This window comes from Bison bison, unplaced genomic scaffold, assembly GCF_000754665.1.
Source record: "Bison bison bison isolate TAMUID 2011002044 unplaced genomic scaffold, Bison_UMD1.0 scf7180017864516, whole genome shotgun sequence".
In the NCBI taxonomy this organism is placed as follows: Eukaryota; Metazoa; Chordata; class Mammalia; order Artiodactyla; family Bovidae; genus Bison; species Bison bison.
The window spans coordinates 1,998,461-2,013,802 of NW_011495069.1; the positions used below are offsets into that span (position 1 = coordinate 1,998,461).

The following is a 15,342-nucleotide window of genomic DNA, read 5'->3' on the forward strand; positions in this document are numbered from 1 at the left end:
TTCTACCAGACCATTCCTAACACAAGGAAGAAGTTTTCCCAAGCATGAAGCAGTAGCTCAATAGTCTTCCTAATGTCTATAAATGGAAAGGAGAACAAAGATCTTTCCAACAGTCAAAGAGCTTAACACCTTGGAACCAACTAATCTTGGCTTGGATTCCAGCTCTGCCACTTGCAAAATGTAGGATATGGGCAAATAACCTAAGTCTCAGTTTCCTAATGAGTAATGGAGGATGATGATAAAACTTACCTCACAGGATTACTGCAAAGATCAGAACAGATAAACCTATGTCAGTGCTCGACACACAGGAAGATCCCAATAAATGGTAAATGCAGTAAACAGGCAGCAAGGGAGAAACAGCACTACCAGCCACAGCGGTCTGCAGTCTTATCCAGAAGCTCGCTCACTTACCCAGAGTGTTCGCCTTGCACCTACTAGAGCCAATGGCCAAAACAGCAGCAAAGCCGTGCAGCTTCTCCTGGGAAGGCTTTTCAGTGGATCCCTCCTCATTAAAGTTCTGTAGCAAATAGGCTCTGGAGGAAAAAAGAAGGAACTATGTCAAAGCTGAAGGAACCTAGTGACATTCTGGTTAGGAAAAAAAAGCAACCCCAGGCAAATGGAAGACCTGCAGCTCCGTTTCCTGATCCTCTAAGGGCAGCTGCCAGTGCCTGCCCCTTTGGGTCTCCTAAGAATGCCAAAGGGTAATTACTTCCCAAAGAACATGCCATCCTTGGAAATGCTCACAAAACATTATCTACCCTACTTGTCCTGGCCTCAGGCACTGTACATATCACAGGCTCTGAGAAGTATTTTTCTTAAACAAACAAACAACACTTCCCAAAGTTATCTGCCCGGGAACGTGTAATATCAGGAATGGGCCGATTACAGCCTAGACACTCTCAAAGGGCAGTGACTCACAGCGTTGCTAACTGCTGAACCCACCAGGCCCGAAAACCTAACTGGCCCATAGTGCGCACTCATTGCTGCTACTCAAGTTTACTGCTCACATCCGTCCAAAAATTTTGCCTCAAGCAACAGTCTTCTGTCTACTGCAAGGCATTCACACTAAAAGACACGTTAAGTTTTACAATGATCCAAGTCCCTTTCAGCAACAACGTCCCATAAAACAGGAACTGAAGAGTGAAATCCTCCAGGGACCAGAAAAAGTAAGCGAGCGAAAAGGGGCCGGGTCAGAACAGCAAAGGAGAAGGAGCCAGTCCTCAGCAGCGGTGTGCTCCGTCACACGGGAGACAGGCAGTTTTGCCAGTCCTTCCAATGGAAGAAAAGCCAGACGTCTTGTGAATGGAGAATAAACTACCGATTTTTATGCACTGAAAGTGAATTCTAAAATATTTAAACACTATGCAAAACAAACAAAGGAAGTCCACAGGGTGTGCAATTTGCAATGTTTATTATAGAAGGACTGGGTTTCAAAATACTCTCTAACTCATTAAGAAAAGGTTTTTCTCAGGATTTCAAAGTCCCTGGTGGTCTAGTGGTTAAGAATCTGCCTGGCAATGCAAGAGACGAGGGTTTGATCCCTGGTCAGGGAACTAAGACCCCACGTGGCAAAGGGCAACTAAGCCCTGCACCACAACCAGAGAGCCCACACGCTGCAAGTGGGGAGCCCGCAGGCTGCAGCAAAAGACCCCCCATGACACAGGACGACCCCGAGGGCTGCAACTAAGACCCGACCCGACCCAGCCAAACAGATAAATAGTAAGAAAATGTCTTCTCTGCCTATGTCCCGTGAGGTTTAAAGAGCTTCACCTCAGTGAATAACGGGAAATATAGTGTTTGGAAAAACTGCATTACCTCTCTGCACCATACAAGAAAAATGCTAGAAAATATTTACACAGGAAAGTAAACCACCCAAGCATTTACTTTCCCCATCTCCGACATCTCTGGGCAGATGGCCCGCCCACCTGGTGAAAGAGGCGTAGGTGTCAATGAGCTGCAGCGTGGCGGGCAGCAGGTTCTTGGTGACCTCAGAGGACTTCTGTGGGTCGGTCTCGGCGGCCACCTTAGAGAAGTGCTCGTCCAGAGAGACCTGGACCTTGGAGACAGCAGCGTCCAGGGTGTAGATGGACTGCAGGCTGGGAATTTCATGCAGCTGCAAGATGGTGGTACAGTCGATGCTACAGAAGGACGAGATCTTTAAAAGATACCCAAGATCTTAGTTAGTTGTGGCAAAAAAAAACCCCGCAGCATAAGCCAAGTTCTGTCGTTACGGACCCCAAACTCACATACCTGTCGGGCAAAGTACTCCTCTACAATGTCAACATCATATTTCACGGAGCTGCACTTGCTAGATGCCAGTTCTAGGAGAGAACCAGCATGTTCAGCCTTCATTCCCTGTTTGATAAGGTGGTCCTATTTACAGCAAGAAAAAAGTGTTCAGGAGAGCAAAACAGGCAGGGTCTGAGGCGTCCCCCTCAGCCTTAAACTTAAATTAAGTTTCCCGAATTAGACCCTGCTGACTGACTACCCCACAGCAGCAGGCTCAGCGGTACCTTTATCCAGTTGACATAGGAACTGATCCGGAGGCGGGACGACCACCGCAGGGTGTGCAGGATGTCACATTCACTCATCTCTGGCGAGTTCATGGCCAACTGGTTCAAGTAAGTTTTCGATGGTGGCAAAATGCCCAGGATCCTCCACAGTATCAAGAAGTAATATTGAAGGGCACAGGCTTCCTACAAGAAGCAAAAACAGCAATCTCAGAGGCAGGAGCTTTTGGTACTGCCTCAAGATCTCCCATGGAGATCCCATGGATGGAGGAGCCTGGTAGGCTACCAGTCCATGGGGTTGCAAAGATGCGGACACCACTAAGCGACTTTACTCTTTCAAGATCTCCCTAACAATAAAAACTGATCCAAATATCAATATAATTTTTAAAGCAGAACAGGGTGCAGTCCCAATTTTCAACTGAGATTTGGCTCTTAAGTCAGCTCACTGGGTCTTCCCAGGGAATATACCCAAAGCAGAAAAGGGTAAAACACACTTTTTACATACATATAAAATCTGTCCCACATTCTGTACATTTCACAGGCCAAGAAAGCAATTCTCAGTCCCTGGCTCCCCAGTAATTTACCAAGTGACTGAAAGAGAGCAAGACACTGCCTTCAGCAGGCCCTTTCTGTGGTCTTAACTGCTGTTATGAATCCTACAGGTACGAGACACATTCATGGGGCCACTTCCAATATCATATATCAACCAGCACTCAGGAGGTACATCAGGAGATAAGAACTGAGGTGACCCTTCCTCTCAAAGTCACATTCCTCTCAATGTTAACCAAAAAGAAAAGCCAAAAAGGCTGACTAGATCCCAGAAGGAAATTCCTGGTAGACTGCTCCCCAATAGTCAGACACATGCCAAACCCTTCATAATTAGCCCAGGCTGCCATGGTCTTACCAGGGCTGTTACATTCTTGTTTTCCTTCCTCCTGACTGTATCAAGCTGGGACCCAGCTGCCAGCAGGGACGTCAATGCAGTGTACAGCTCATCATACTTGACGAGCTTGGAGAAGAGGACATCACAGGCCTAATATCAAGACAGACAATCATTTTCTCTTATTTTGTGAAATATTTTTTCCTACTACCCATACACTACCACTTAACCTCAGGATTGACAAACAGCTCATTCCAAACAGTTATTAATGTCTCACTGCAGCTAGAGTCCCCCTCATGGACCAACTCAGCTTATGGATTATATTGTGAGCACACAAGTGCAGGCATTAGACTGAAACAACTATTTTGTCCATTAAAATAGCTGCCTGTGAAAACGCTAACACAGACAGCTTTAGAAATAATCTGTCAGAGATGTCAATTGCCAGGAAGGACATCCCCTACTGCCAAATTGGAGTCCAGCAAATAAATCTCAAAACATTTTCCTTTTAGAAAAAGCTCAAATCCTAATACAGACTAAATTCACTCCTTACAGAAAGTTACATCATTCCCTTTCCTCCTAATAGCCTGATTTTGGTGGACACCACCTAACCCACATGCAAAACGGGATTTTTAAATTCTGGGTACCACAGAATCAAGTCGGTTCAAATCATCCTCTGAGGCTTCTGGGGACAGGACACAGTAGAATCTGGGTTGCGGGACGGCATCTGAAAAGCAATGTGCTTACTGAAAGAACGGTTCCACTCTTAAGTCAAACAAGTACGAAAAGCAAAAAGACACTTTGGACCAGGGTTTCCCACGCTTGGCATGACCCACTGACACTCTGGGCCAGAGGACTCTCTGCTGAGGGGAACTACCCTCTGCACAACACGATGCTGAGCACCATCCCGGCTCCCATCCCCCGATGGCCAGCAGCGGCCTCCCAGCTGTGACAACCAAATACGTCTCCCCGAGTTGACAACTTCTGTTCCAGGAGTTAACTTCTGTTCTATGATCATCACACGAATCGACAGAACTATCATGAGACTGGTAGTCTTAAATGCTGCCTCCCCATATCAAAGGGGCCAACCACTAAGAGACCCCAGTGACGATAACTCAGTTAGGGCTTGATGAACACGTCCACCAAATACACTTTATATTTAACGACCCTCAGATGCAAGCAAACACGTGCAATGCACGTGAGAGGAGCCTTACTAAAAGCATGGACCGCTGCCATGTGCGAAACACTGGGGAGAAACCACAGCTCCCGCTGTCTGAAGACCATGACCCAAAGAAACCAGCCTCTCGGTGAGAACCATGTCCCTAAGAGAAATCTGAACGCTGTCACCCAGAGTGGCAAGAATATACATACGGCACACTAGGAGCAGAGGATTCCAACTCCTCACATCTCAGATGTTTTTTTGCTTTTAAAAAAACGTGGGATACGTGAGGGTCTGTTTCCACCAAGAGTTTTGAATCCATAGGTATCTCAGACTATACCAATGACCAGAAGTTCTCAAGGATGCCCCAACCTCCAAATTCAGCCCCTCCCATGAGAATCAGGAAGTTTCTTATCGACAGTCTTCTTTCTGACCTGATGAAAAATGCTTAGACCAGTTTTCTTCTACTTCTTTGAACCCATGATAGAGAGGGGTGGTCGTCCGGCGGCTGCTGCTGTCCTGGGATCCACTTGCCCACCCAAAAGGAGGACTAAGCAGGTTATGCTGCACCTTTTAAAACACAAAGATTCAAATTAAGAAAGAGACACAGTCAACATTCTGCTTCTCACTCCAGGCATGATATCAGATTGACACAGCAAAGTCTGGGAAACTTAACCAAAATAAAATTTTAGATTTTTCTGTGACTTCTTTTGGGAAGCACCTTTTTGCCAGAGTATAAAGGGAACAGTGTGTAATGAAGCACGGTCAGAAACACTGCCTGTAATAATCCTTAAACGGCCCTCCCATTCTCATTTTGGTTCCCTGAAACAAAGCAATTTACTAATCCATAAAATGTACTGCTCGACCATCACTGAACCACTAGTAAACTAACTGAGGCCTGACACTCACAGCGCTGTGCTCGACACACGTACAGTGGGGCAGTTCAAAGAAGGACACCTGTGAACAGAACCTGTGATCCAATCTCAGCAAACACAACCAATGAAATAAATGCACGTGTATCGCTTCTGGCTGAACATAAAGTGTTTAGAGAGACAAAGTCCCAGGCGTCCTCCTCAGGGTGCTTAAACACACCACAATGGACACCCGAAACCGCAAGTGAACAGGTCACTTTGGTTTGGGACGTGATAATTTGAGAATAACAAAGATCTCAGGAACAGCTGTAAAGCAAAAAGAACGTGTTCCTCTGTACCTGCTCAAATAGATACATGGGGGCTTTGGAGTACTGATGAAGCAGATAATCAAAGATCTCAAAAGCAGGCGAGCCAGGATGAGAGGCACAGAGCGCATCTGGGCATCCATGCTGGCACTCAGCTCCTGGGTGATCTGCACAAAGAGCGTCAGGATGTCCTGCCGGCCTTTCTCAGAGAAGTTGTGGAAAATGAGGAGCAGCAGCTGCAAGTGCTCCACGTTCAAATCCTCCGTCTCAGCGGGCACCACCCCTTGCAGGGCATTCTGCTTCATGGTCGACAAAAACCTACCACAGAGGAGAGGAGAATATGTCTGGTAGGGAAAAGTCAGAACACCCCCCAAGAGTTACAGTGTCCAGTGCCAGAAAAGGCAGATTTCTTAAACCCAGGCATGAAGAGAACAAATTAAGGGAGACAAGAAGCTACATGTAATGTGAAGATAAAAATTAAATCTTGGCTACAAAAAGGCTAGATTTGGCCACAAAAGCATTTTCAACAACCCTTCAACAACATTAACCGTGGCCACAGCAGTGTTAACTCCCACGCTGCCATTTCTGGCAATGAAAAAGAACTACAAGCTCTCCAAAAGGTGGCTTTTTTTTTTCTTTAATTAATAAGTCCAGGTAGACAGAAACATTTCAACTACCTTTTTCTCTGTCATCTGATTCTACAGATTATTTCTCATTTTGAGAATTCATACTACAGGTTAAAAATCACAACATGGTAATAGTTGAAAATAACTCAATGCATTAAAAAGCAACACATAATTTACACTATTTAGAGAACTTGTGAGAAAACCTTTCATGCAAAAAAGGAATAAATGTGCCAGCTATTTTCCCTGCCTTTGGCCATCAGGAGATAGGCTTGTATTCTAATAAGGGTTTCCCTCACCACTTCCCTACTCTCCACCTTCTGGCCTTCTTGCAAGATTCCACCAGGAAAAATAGAGTGCATGTCTGGCATTCACGGGGGTTTATGATTTCTCAAATCCAGCAGTAGAGCTATTTGATCATGGACTGGGAAAGAGGAAAACAAAGCCTTTTAGGAAAACTAACTGCTTTGAAGATTCCCAACCATGTAAACAAAAATGGCAAATACAGGTCCATCTAAAGAGGATTTAGATGATTAATCTGAGCTTCCCCCAAGTAAAAATATTCTTTAAAAGTTGTCCAAAAAAGACTGCAAGTCACTCTAAGTGGTTTTGTGTCGAAAGCAAAATAACCAAGACAGAGTTGGCGTCCCTGCTCCCTCTCTTTCCAAAAAACCAGGTCAGGATGAAACTGGTTTATGTTCCGGATTCAGGTTCTCTCTCATAACTGCAATCAAATCCTCCATGTGCTGAAGGGAAGATTCTGTTTCCAGACCCTAGTTTACGTATATCTGTTTTTTAAATAGCCCCCCAGCTCCTCCCAAATCCCCCCATCAGAAACATACTCCTCCACCCTTGCCACTTTAAGCCTATCATCAGAGTACCATCTCAGGGCCGCAAATGAACTACAAATCAGTCAAACAAATTTTAAATAGCAGCCTTCTCCGTAGGGCTTCTGTTGGAGTCATCTTACCTGTCCCAAACTTTGAGGCATTCAGGGACGTCAGGGTCACCCTGAGCGCTGGCTTTATGTTGCCAGATGAGCAGGAGGCGTGAAAGCACAGAGAGGCTCTGAGGGTGAATGTACAAGGGCCACGGGCCCTCAGAGAAAGGAGCAACTCCCAGCTGCTGCAGCAGTGTGTTCTAACATGAAAGACATACAAGAGGCCATTAGGGAAAAAGGCAGGGAAGGAGGTTGCTTTTTAACACTGACAAAGAGTCCTTTAGAGAAAGGAGGACACAGAAATTCAGATTCAGAAGCAGCCCCAAAAGGTCATTCCACACATGAGAAAAATACAAAGGCAAAAGTACTAATCTAACCCCACTAACAAAGACAGTTAACTAGTGTCAGCAATCAGGTCCCCAAAAGGAGACGTGCGCGGAGACAGCAGAATCAGGGTCAGTTTCAACGGGCAGTGTCTTTGAAAGAAAACTTCAACTGTAATGGCTAACAGTTTTCCTTTCAAGTCACTTATGTACTACAAATAACACTCCAAAGGGGGAGCTCCAACAACTTAAGAGGGCCAACAACTTGTATTAATAGCATTAGCAGAGGAATTCTGCCTCTAAGATGTCACGGCATCTAGAATTAATCAGGTCGTTGTCTCTGCCTCCAGTTGTAGCTTGTAGCATGTCTTTCAAATGAGCTTTACTTTCAGCTCAGTTATCTAAGCTGCAATTTATCTCCTCAAACACACACACAAACTGAGCAGGATGCCAGTGGAAAAACCAGACAAATGCCTGCTTTCTCATTTGGCTTTAGAAAACACAAATCATGGTTACCTCAGGACATAGGATAAATTTTGAAGTCTGCCAAACTAAATTATACTCTTGTAAAAAAACATCCGAGAGGACCCTATTCCTCGATAATGTTCAAAAAGTCATGGATATCGAGCATAGCTCCCATGTACTAGCGGGTTACGTGGGGTAAGTGCTGTATGGAGACTGTGACACTAAACACTCGAGCTGTGACGTCAGACGCGGTGTGTTCCGCTGCACTGCTGAGGGCCAGAGCTCAGGGTGGCTTAGCAACATGACCAAAGCCAAAGGATCACCAAGCGACAAGCCAAGTTTCTCTCTAAAACCCACATTCTTAATCCTTATGCTCAACAAAGACATGATGACTAACTTCTCCATTCCTGACTCAAGAAAACAATTCAAAAAATAAATAAACATGTCTGATCTATGGCCAAAGTCTTCACTGGAGCACCACTGGTAATAAAAAGTAAAATCAAGGCACATGCAGCCATGGTGGTGGCAACCACAGAGACCAGTGAACATAAAAACATGCTCTGTATATGTTATGTCACACACAGATACAAAATCATAAAGTTGAAAAAGCAGAAACAAGGGACACATCGACGTTCTGATGACTGTAAAGCTGTGCCTCTGTGGACAGCAACAAGAGGAAGCACGGCAACACCGAAACCAGGAGCTCGGCGAGAGGACTGTGGCTGCGTCTACTCTGCCACTCACCACCGCTAAGGGAGCTTGTCTGCCTCGTGTCAGATGGGTTAGGGCTCAGAGCCGTGACAAACAAGCCGACGCTCCTCAGGAACCGGCTTTCCCCACCCCTCGCATTGACGAGCTCCAAGGAAGACCTGACTTCCTAAGGAGCAAGTCTGAGTCAGGACAGAGCGGAGCCCGGCCCGACGCACCCCTGGACACCTTCCAAGCGCCCTTCCCCGCCGCTCCCGCCGCACCCGAGGGGAGCCTCGGCCTCATCGCTCCTGCTGGGCCCACCGTCTCCCTGTTTCTCACACTTCACTGATGGCCGCCCAGTGGGCCATCCCCAAAGCTGCAGCATCCATCTTCAGTTTCTAACTCCTGAATTTCAGACTCACATTTCCCACTATTTTCTAAGACATCATCATCCCTCTGGCACCTCAAAATTTCACTATTTAAAGTGGTGTTTTTTTTTCAAAAGCAGTAATGGTGACTATTTTATTCAAATTTATAATACTGATAATACAGTTTTTCTCATTTGATTGAGAAGGACTACAGAATCTAACATACTGACAAAGGAAATAATACAACCACATAGACGATGCCTCCGCTAGCTGTCTTCAGCTTACTCCTGTAGTAAAGGAGAGCTTCACCTTCAGCTATTCAATTTTCTTGACTGCAAACAACTCCAAGGCTCGCCGACTGCAAGGACCTAAAAGTCACTTTGAAGGGCTGACATGACTCATTTTTAAAAACAGAAAATGGCAAATCGTGCCTCCTGCACCTAAAGAACCCAAAGGCTCATTCCGAGTAACTGTGACTAAGTGACCCATGAGCATGTAAGTTGGTGCGGTCACTGTGGGAAACGGGATGGAGCTTCCCAGGACACTACAAGCAGAACTAGGACCCAACAGCCCCACTCCTGCGCATACATCCAGACAAAACACAACTCAAAAAGACGCACGCAGCCCTAGGCTCCCAGCAGCAGCATCACAGCAGCCGAGACATGGAAGCAACCTCAACACCCGTCGGCAGATGGCTAAAACAAGAGCAGTGCGCATGCGCGGGGCGCTGCTCAGCCGCAAGCAGGAACGGAGCAGCGCCACTGCAGCGACAGGGGCGCAACCAGGGATCACCGTGCCAAGCGAGGCCAGAAAGAGAGCGGCCAATGCCCCACGGCACCACTTTCACGGAGACCCTAAAATACGACAAAAATGAACCTGTCTATGAAGCAGAAACAGAATCACGACACAGCAGACAGACTGGCGGTTGCCAAGGTGGAGAGGGCTGGAGGACGGGTGGAGCACGAGGCCGGGGCTGCCGGACGCGAGCTTTAACAGAGGATGGACAGACAAGGTCCAACTGTACAGAACAGGAAACTATCCTCAACATCCTGTGATAAACTGTAACGGAAAAGAACACACTAAAAAAGAATGTATACGCAAGACTGAACCACTCGACTGTACAGCAGTACTTAACACTGTAAACCAACTGCACCTCAATAAAAAAACGTTTAACAGAAATCTGGAGAAACAAGTGACGCGTGAGGAAACACAATCTGAGTCGACTTAAACCCGAAGAACGTGCCACGGAGTTCTCAATATCACTCCTTTTATCCCCAAACCAACTCTCTTTCCTGATTTCCCTATTTCTATTAAGACAAGAGCATCCTGCTGGTCTCATTTGGGTTTTAAGGATTTTAAATTTGGCAGCATCTTAAATTCTTAAACTCTCCTTGTCTTTCACCTCATTCAAACAATTTCCCACGATCTCTACACTGCTAAGTCGCTTCAGTCATGTCCGACCCTGTGTGACCCCATAGATGGCAGCCCACCAGGCTGCCCCGTCCCTGGGATCCTCCAGGCAAGAACACTGGAGTGGGTTGCCATTTCCTTCTCCAATGCATGAAAGTGAAAAGTGAAAGTGAAGTCGCTCAGTCGTGTCCGACTCTTAGCAACCCCATGACTTCAGCCCACCAGGCTCCTCCATCCATGGGACTTTCCAGGCAAGAGTACTGGAGTGGAGTGCCACTGCCTTCTCCGGATCTCTACACTAGGTCCTTTAATTACCCTGTCTCCCCGTTCTCATGAAGTCACACTAACTCAAGTCATTTTTATTTCTTCAGTTCCTGTAACAGTACCTGAAACATGGATAACTTTCAATGAATACTTATAAATGAACCTAGATCACCATAGTAACAGTATTATTCAGTTATGATAATTTTACATGCAATATTAAATATAGTATTAAACAGTAACAGTAACAATACATTTTATTAACGTCCCTTACAAGACACTGTGTATCTGGCAACTTAAATCAGGCATCTTGAGTAAGAAAACTTTGCACATTACTCCAAAGAAATAATATCCAAGGGAAGGGGACTCAACAGCAGACAGACTACAATGACTATCCTTCAAAGTAGTGAAATATGGGAAACAGTTTACAGTTCCATGCCTGGAGCTGGAATGAAAAATGGAGATCTGAGGGCTTCCTCTGCAGCGTCAGCAGCTATGGGCAGCCCAGCTACACATCCACATGAGGTCTGTAATTATTTTTAAAATGCTAAGAGAGCAGTATCATCACAGGAGTCTTAAGAACCCATATTCTCTAAAGAAAAATATTTCTTCCCCATTATTTGGACATAAAAGTTTAGCCAAGAAAAGTGCAAATCTATGACCTTTGAAACCTCTTGATAAAGTCAGATCTGGGCAAGGAGCTGATAATTTTGGCAATAACTTCACTCTGAGAAGTTATCGCAGGCAATATCATAACTGAAGCATTTTCTGCTCTTTACCTTAAACAGGTCAATAGCTTTTCTACTCTATTTATTGATATAGTCTCTTTCCTGCTAAAAAGTTTTTTCCCATGTACCAGTAAGTGAGCGTAAACAGGTTTTACAATTACCTTTTTAAACAACAAAAGAAATGCTTCAGGATTTCTCAAATAGCTTGAGATTGTGAGAATTTTTTTGTTTTGTTTTTTTGGCTGCACAATGCGGCATCTGAGTTCCCCGATCAGGGAACCCATGCCCCTTGCAGGGCAAGCTCGGAGTCCTAGCCACTGGACCAATTCCCTGTGAGAATCAGTTTTTTAACTTCATGAAATAGGTTCCTGGATTTTGCCCCTTTCGGGGCAAGTACAAGTCCTTAAATTGTGTTTTGATTCTGAGAAACCACTGAAATAAAAATATTTTCATTAACAACCTTAGAAGCCAGGACATGGAAGCAACCTAGATGTCCATCAGCAGATGAATGGATAAGAAAGCTATGGTACATATACACGATGGAGTATTACTCAGCCATTAAAAAGAATACATTTGAATCAGTTCTGAGGTGGATGAAATTGGAGCCTATTATACACAGTGAAGTAAGCCAGAAAGAAAAACACCAATACAGTATACTAACGCATATATATGGAATTTAGAAAGATGGTAACAATAACCCTGTATACGAGACAGCAAAAGAGACACTGATGTATAGAACAGTCTTTTGGACTCTGTGGGAGAGGGAAAGGGTGGGATGATTTGGGAGAATGGCATTGAAACATGTATAATATCATATATGGAACGAGTTGTCAGTCCAGGTTCGATGCACGATGCTGGATGCTTGGGGCTGGTGCACTGGGACGACCCAGAGGGATGGTACAGGGAGGGAGGAGGGAGGAGGGTTCAGGATGGGGAACACATGTATTACTTGTGGTGGATTCATGTTGATATATGGCAAAACCAATACAATATTGCAAAGTTAAAAAATAAAATTCTGAGTGATAAAAAAAAAAACCTTAGAACTAATTATTGGAGATCTCCTAAATGAAATTCTACTGGGGCTGGTTGGGGAAAGTTGGGGGCGAATATTCAGGGGGGTCACATTAACTGAGAATCTGAATTTTTAACAAATTCCCCAGGAATCCTTATGCACACTAAAGACTGAGAAACACTAACTCTAACTATGCTAATAAAGTTATTATCAGGACATGACATTGCCAAATCTTGGGAGAGAATGTGGATCCCCATGCCCCTGGCACACTGTTGGTGAGAGCAGACCTCGGTGCCACAACACAGAGCACTGCGTTATCTGCTCAAGGTCACGGGCTCCATAGCCTGTTGATCCTACTTCAGCTTATATTCCCAAGAGACTCACTTGCAACAGGGGACACACAGGGGACACGCACAAGGGCGAGCGCAGCAGGACACCTGGGGGTCCAGTGGCTGAGAATCCTCCTGCCAGTGCAGGGGACATGGGTTCGATCCCTGGTCCAGGAAGATCCACGTGCTGCACAGCAACTAGGCCCAAGCGCTGGGAGCGCTTGCTCCACCACAGGAGAAGCGGTCGCCATGAGCAGCCTGCGTGGCACCCAGAGCAGCCCCCACTCAGCAAGAGTCAGTGCAGCCAAAGCAACATACAACACCTGGAATAACAATGGTATCTGACTGACACAACCCAAATGTTCATCAGTTGGAGCAGAAGGGACACGAATAAACCGGTGCAGTCACAAACACAGTGGAATACACACAGCAGTCAAAACAAAAGCTACAGAAATGAATTCTGATAGTAAAGGACTAAATAATGTTAAGTGGGAAATGCCTACAAAACTGCACAGAATGTGATGTCATTGCTAAAAGCAATCAAATAATTTTAAATTTTAAAATATTCCTTAAATCCAAAAGCAAATACATATATGAAACTAATGAAATGAGGAATTTAAGATTTAGGATTCCAGATATCAGCTACTTCACTGAGAAAAGCAAGCTACAAGGTTTAGAAGTCCACAATCAAGATCCTAGACTTGACTTCAGTGGTGGGTTGGCTATGGGAGCACATCATGGACCTTGATTCCATCCTTGTTCACCTCCTGGATGATACTGGCCAACACGGCCATACAGTGCTCTGAAAGGGATAGACTTGCATAGTTTCAGACAAAACTGTGCCGAGAGTTCAGCATGGAAGAGGTGATAAAGTTCAACATGCTGGACGCTAGGCCTAAGAACTAAAAGAACACGCACCTCCTATAACTGGCCTGACCCTTTGAAGACAAGCACCTTAATTTATCTCTCAGATCACTAACGGCGCTCAACATCTCCTACATTGTTGGCCGTTTCTTATTTTTAATAAAACGCCCCCTTGTCTATTTAGTTATTAGGAGTGGGTTTTGTAGCTTTTGCTTTTCTTTAAACTTACTGAGTGAGTTGGGGCTCAAGGACTCATATTCTTGAAATGATCTTAATTCAGGCAGAGGGACATCCTAAAGTAGTCTCTCAACACTCTTTCCAGGGAGGGGATCCCAAGACAAACTGTTCCCTAGCTACAGAAACAAGCGCAGCCTACTGAGTGCAGACGGAGAGAGCTCCCGGCCCGAACAGTCGCCGCGCGCACCTGCAGGTTAGGCGGCTGGAGGTCTGAGGTCACCAGGGAGTGGTTGAAGTGGTAGAGGGCGGCTGCGAACTCCTCATCTGACGCACCTTGAAGACACGCGGGAAAACCAATTACTCAAGCACCTGCCTGATACAGTGCACCACCCTGCCAGCAGCCAAATGCTGCTAGAAAAACACCCGCCAGGCACATATCCTGTCTACTGACCCTTGAGCCCATCCTTGTCCACCTCCTTAATGATACTGGCCAACGTGGCCATATGGTGCTCTGAAAGAGAGACACTCAGATAGTTTCGGATAAAATTGTTCCGGGAGTTCAGCATGGAAGAGGTGATGAAGTTCAAAATGTTGGAAGCCAGGCCTAAGAACTAAAAAGAACACATAAAGGTTATACCAGGTTCATAAGCCCAGAGCCCCCACAAACCCTAAATGCAAACACAAAGTGAAATACGTCCGTTGATCTCGTGAGAAAAACACAGTGACTCAGACTCAGATTTCAATCACTGACAGTATGACTAAGTTTAATTATGACAGCCTTTCTCATGTGATTGTACCAATTACAAACAAAGGTGGATCAATTTAATACAACAGACTTCACGGAGTACTGTACGAAGACAGGATTTGCCAACAGACAGACTCATTTCCTTCATTCCTCTAAGGTCCTGTATTTGTCCAGCTCTAAGATATAACTGATATATTCAATTCTGAAGCCTATATTATCACTATACACATTTGGAATGCCCAGTTCTTCACTTCTCTATTAAAATTCAGTTGGGGAATTGCCTGACGGTCCAGTGGTGAGGACTGTGCACTTTCACTGCCAAGGGCCTGGGTTCTATCCCTGGTCAGGGAACTAAGATACCATAAGCTGCACTGCTAAGTCTCTTCAGTCGTGTCTGACTCTGTGCGACCCCATAAACGGCAGCCCACCCGCCTCCCCCGTCCCTGGGATTCTCCAGGCAAGAACACTGGAATGGGTTGCCGTTTCCTCCTCCAATGCATGAAAGTGAAGTTGCTCAGTCGTGTCCAACTCTTAGCGACCCCATGGACTGCAGCCCACCAGGCTCCTCCGTCCATGGGATTTTCCAGGCAAGAGTACTGGAGTGGGGTGCCACTGCCTTCTCCGATAAGCTGCACAGCAGTGATCAAAAGAATAGTAATAATTTAACTAGAGTGAACTGAATCA

General features: G+C 45.4%; 1 protein-coding gene across 1 annotated transcript in view; it reads right to left on the reverse strand.

Moving 5' to 3' along the window:
• The window catches only part of UBR4 (ubiquitin protein ligase E3 component n-recognin 4), a 129,462-nt gene that overhangs the window by 94,879 nt on the left and 19,241 nt on the right, over positions 1 to 15,342 (reverse strand). Inside the window, 12 exon segments of the mRNA XM_010830224.1 lie at positions 412 to 533; positions 1,926 to 2,155; positions 2,251 to 2,373; positions 2,514 to 2,696; positions 3,415 to 3,543; positions 4,035 to 4,114; positions 4,981 to 5,116; positions 5,757 to 5,813; positions 5,816 to 6,041; positions 7,317 to 7,486; positions 14,161 to 14,246; positions 14,365 to 14,524. Coding sequence (XP_010828526.1) covers positions 412 to 533; positions 1,926 to 2,155; positions 2,251 to 2,373; positions 2,514 to 2,696; positions 3,415 to 3,543; positions 4,035 to 4,114; positions 4,981 to 5,116; positions 5,757 to 5,813; positions 5,816 to 6,041; positions 7,317 to 7,486; positions 14,161 to 14,246; positions 14,365 to 14,524 — 1,702 coding nt within the window.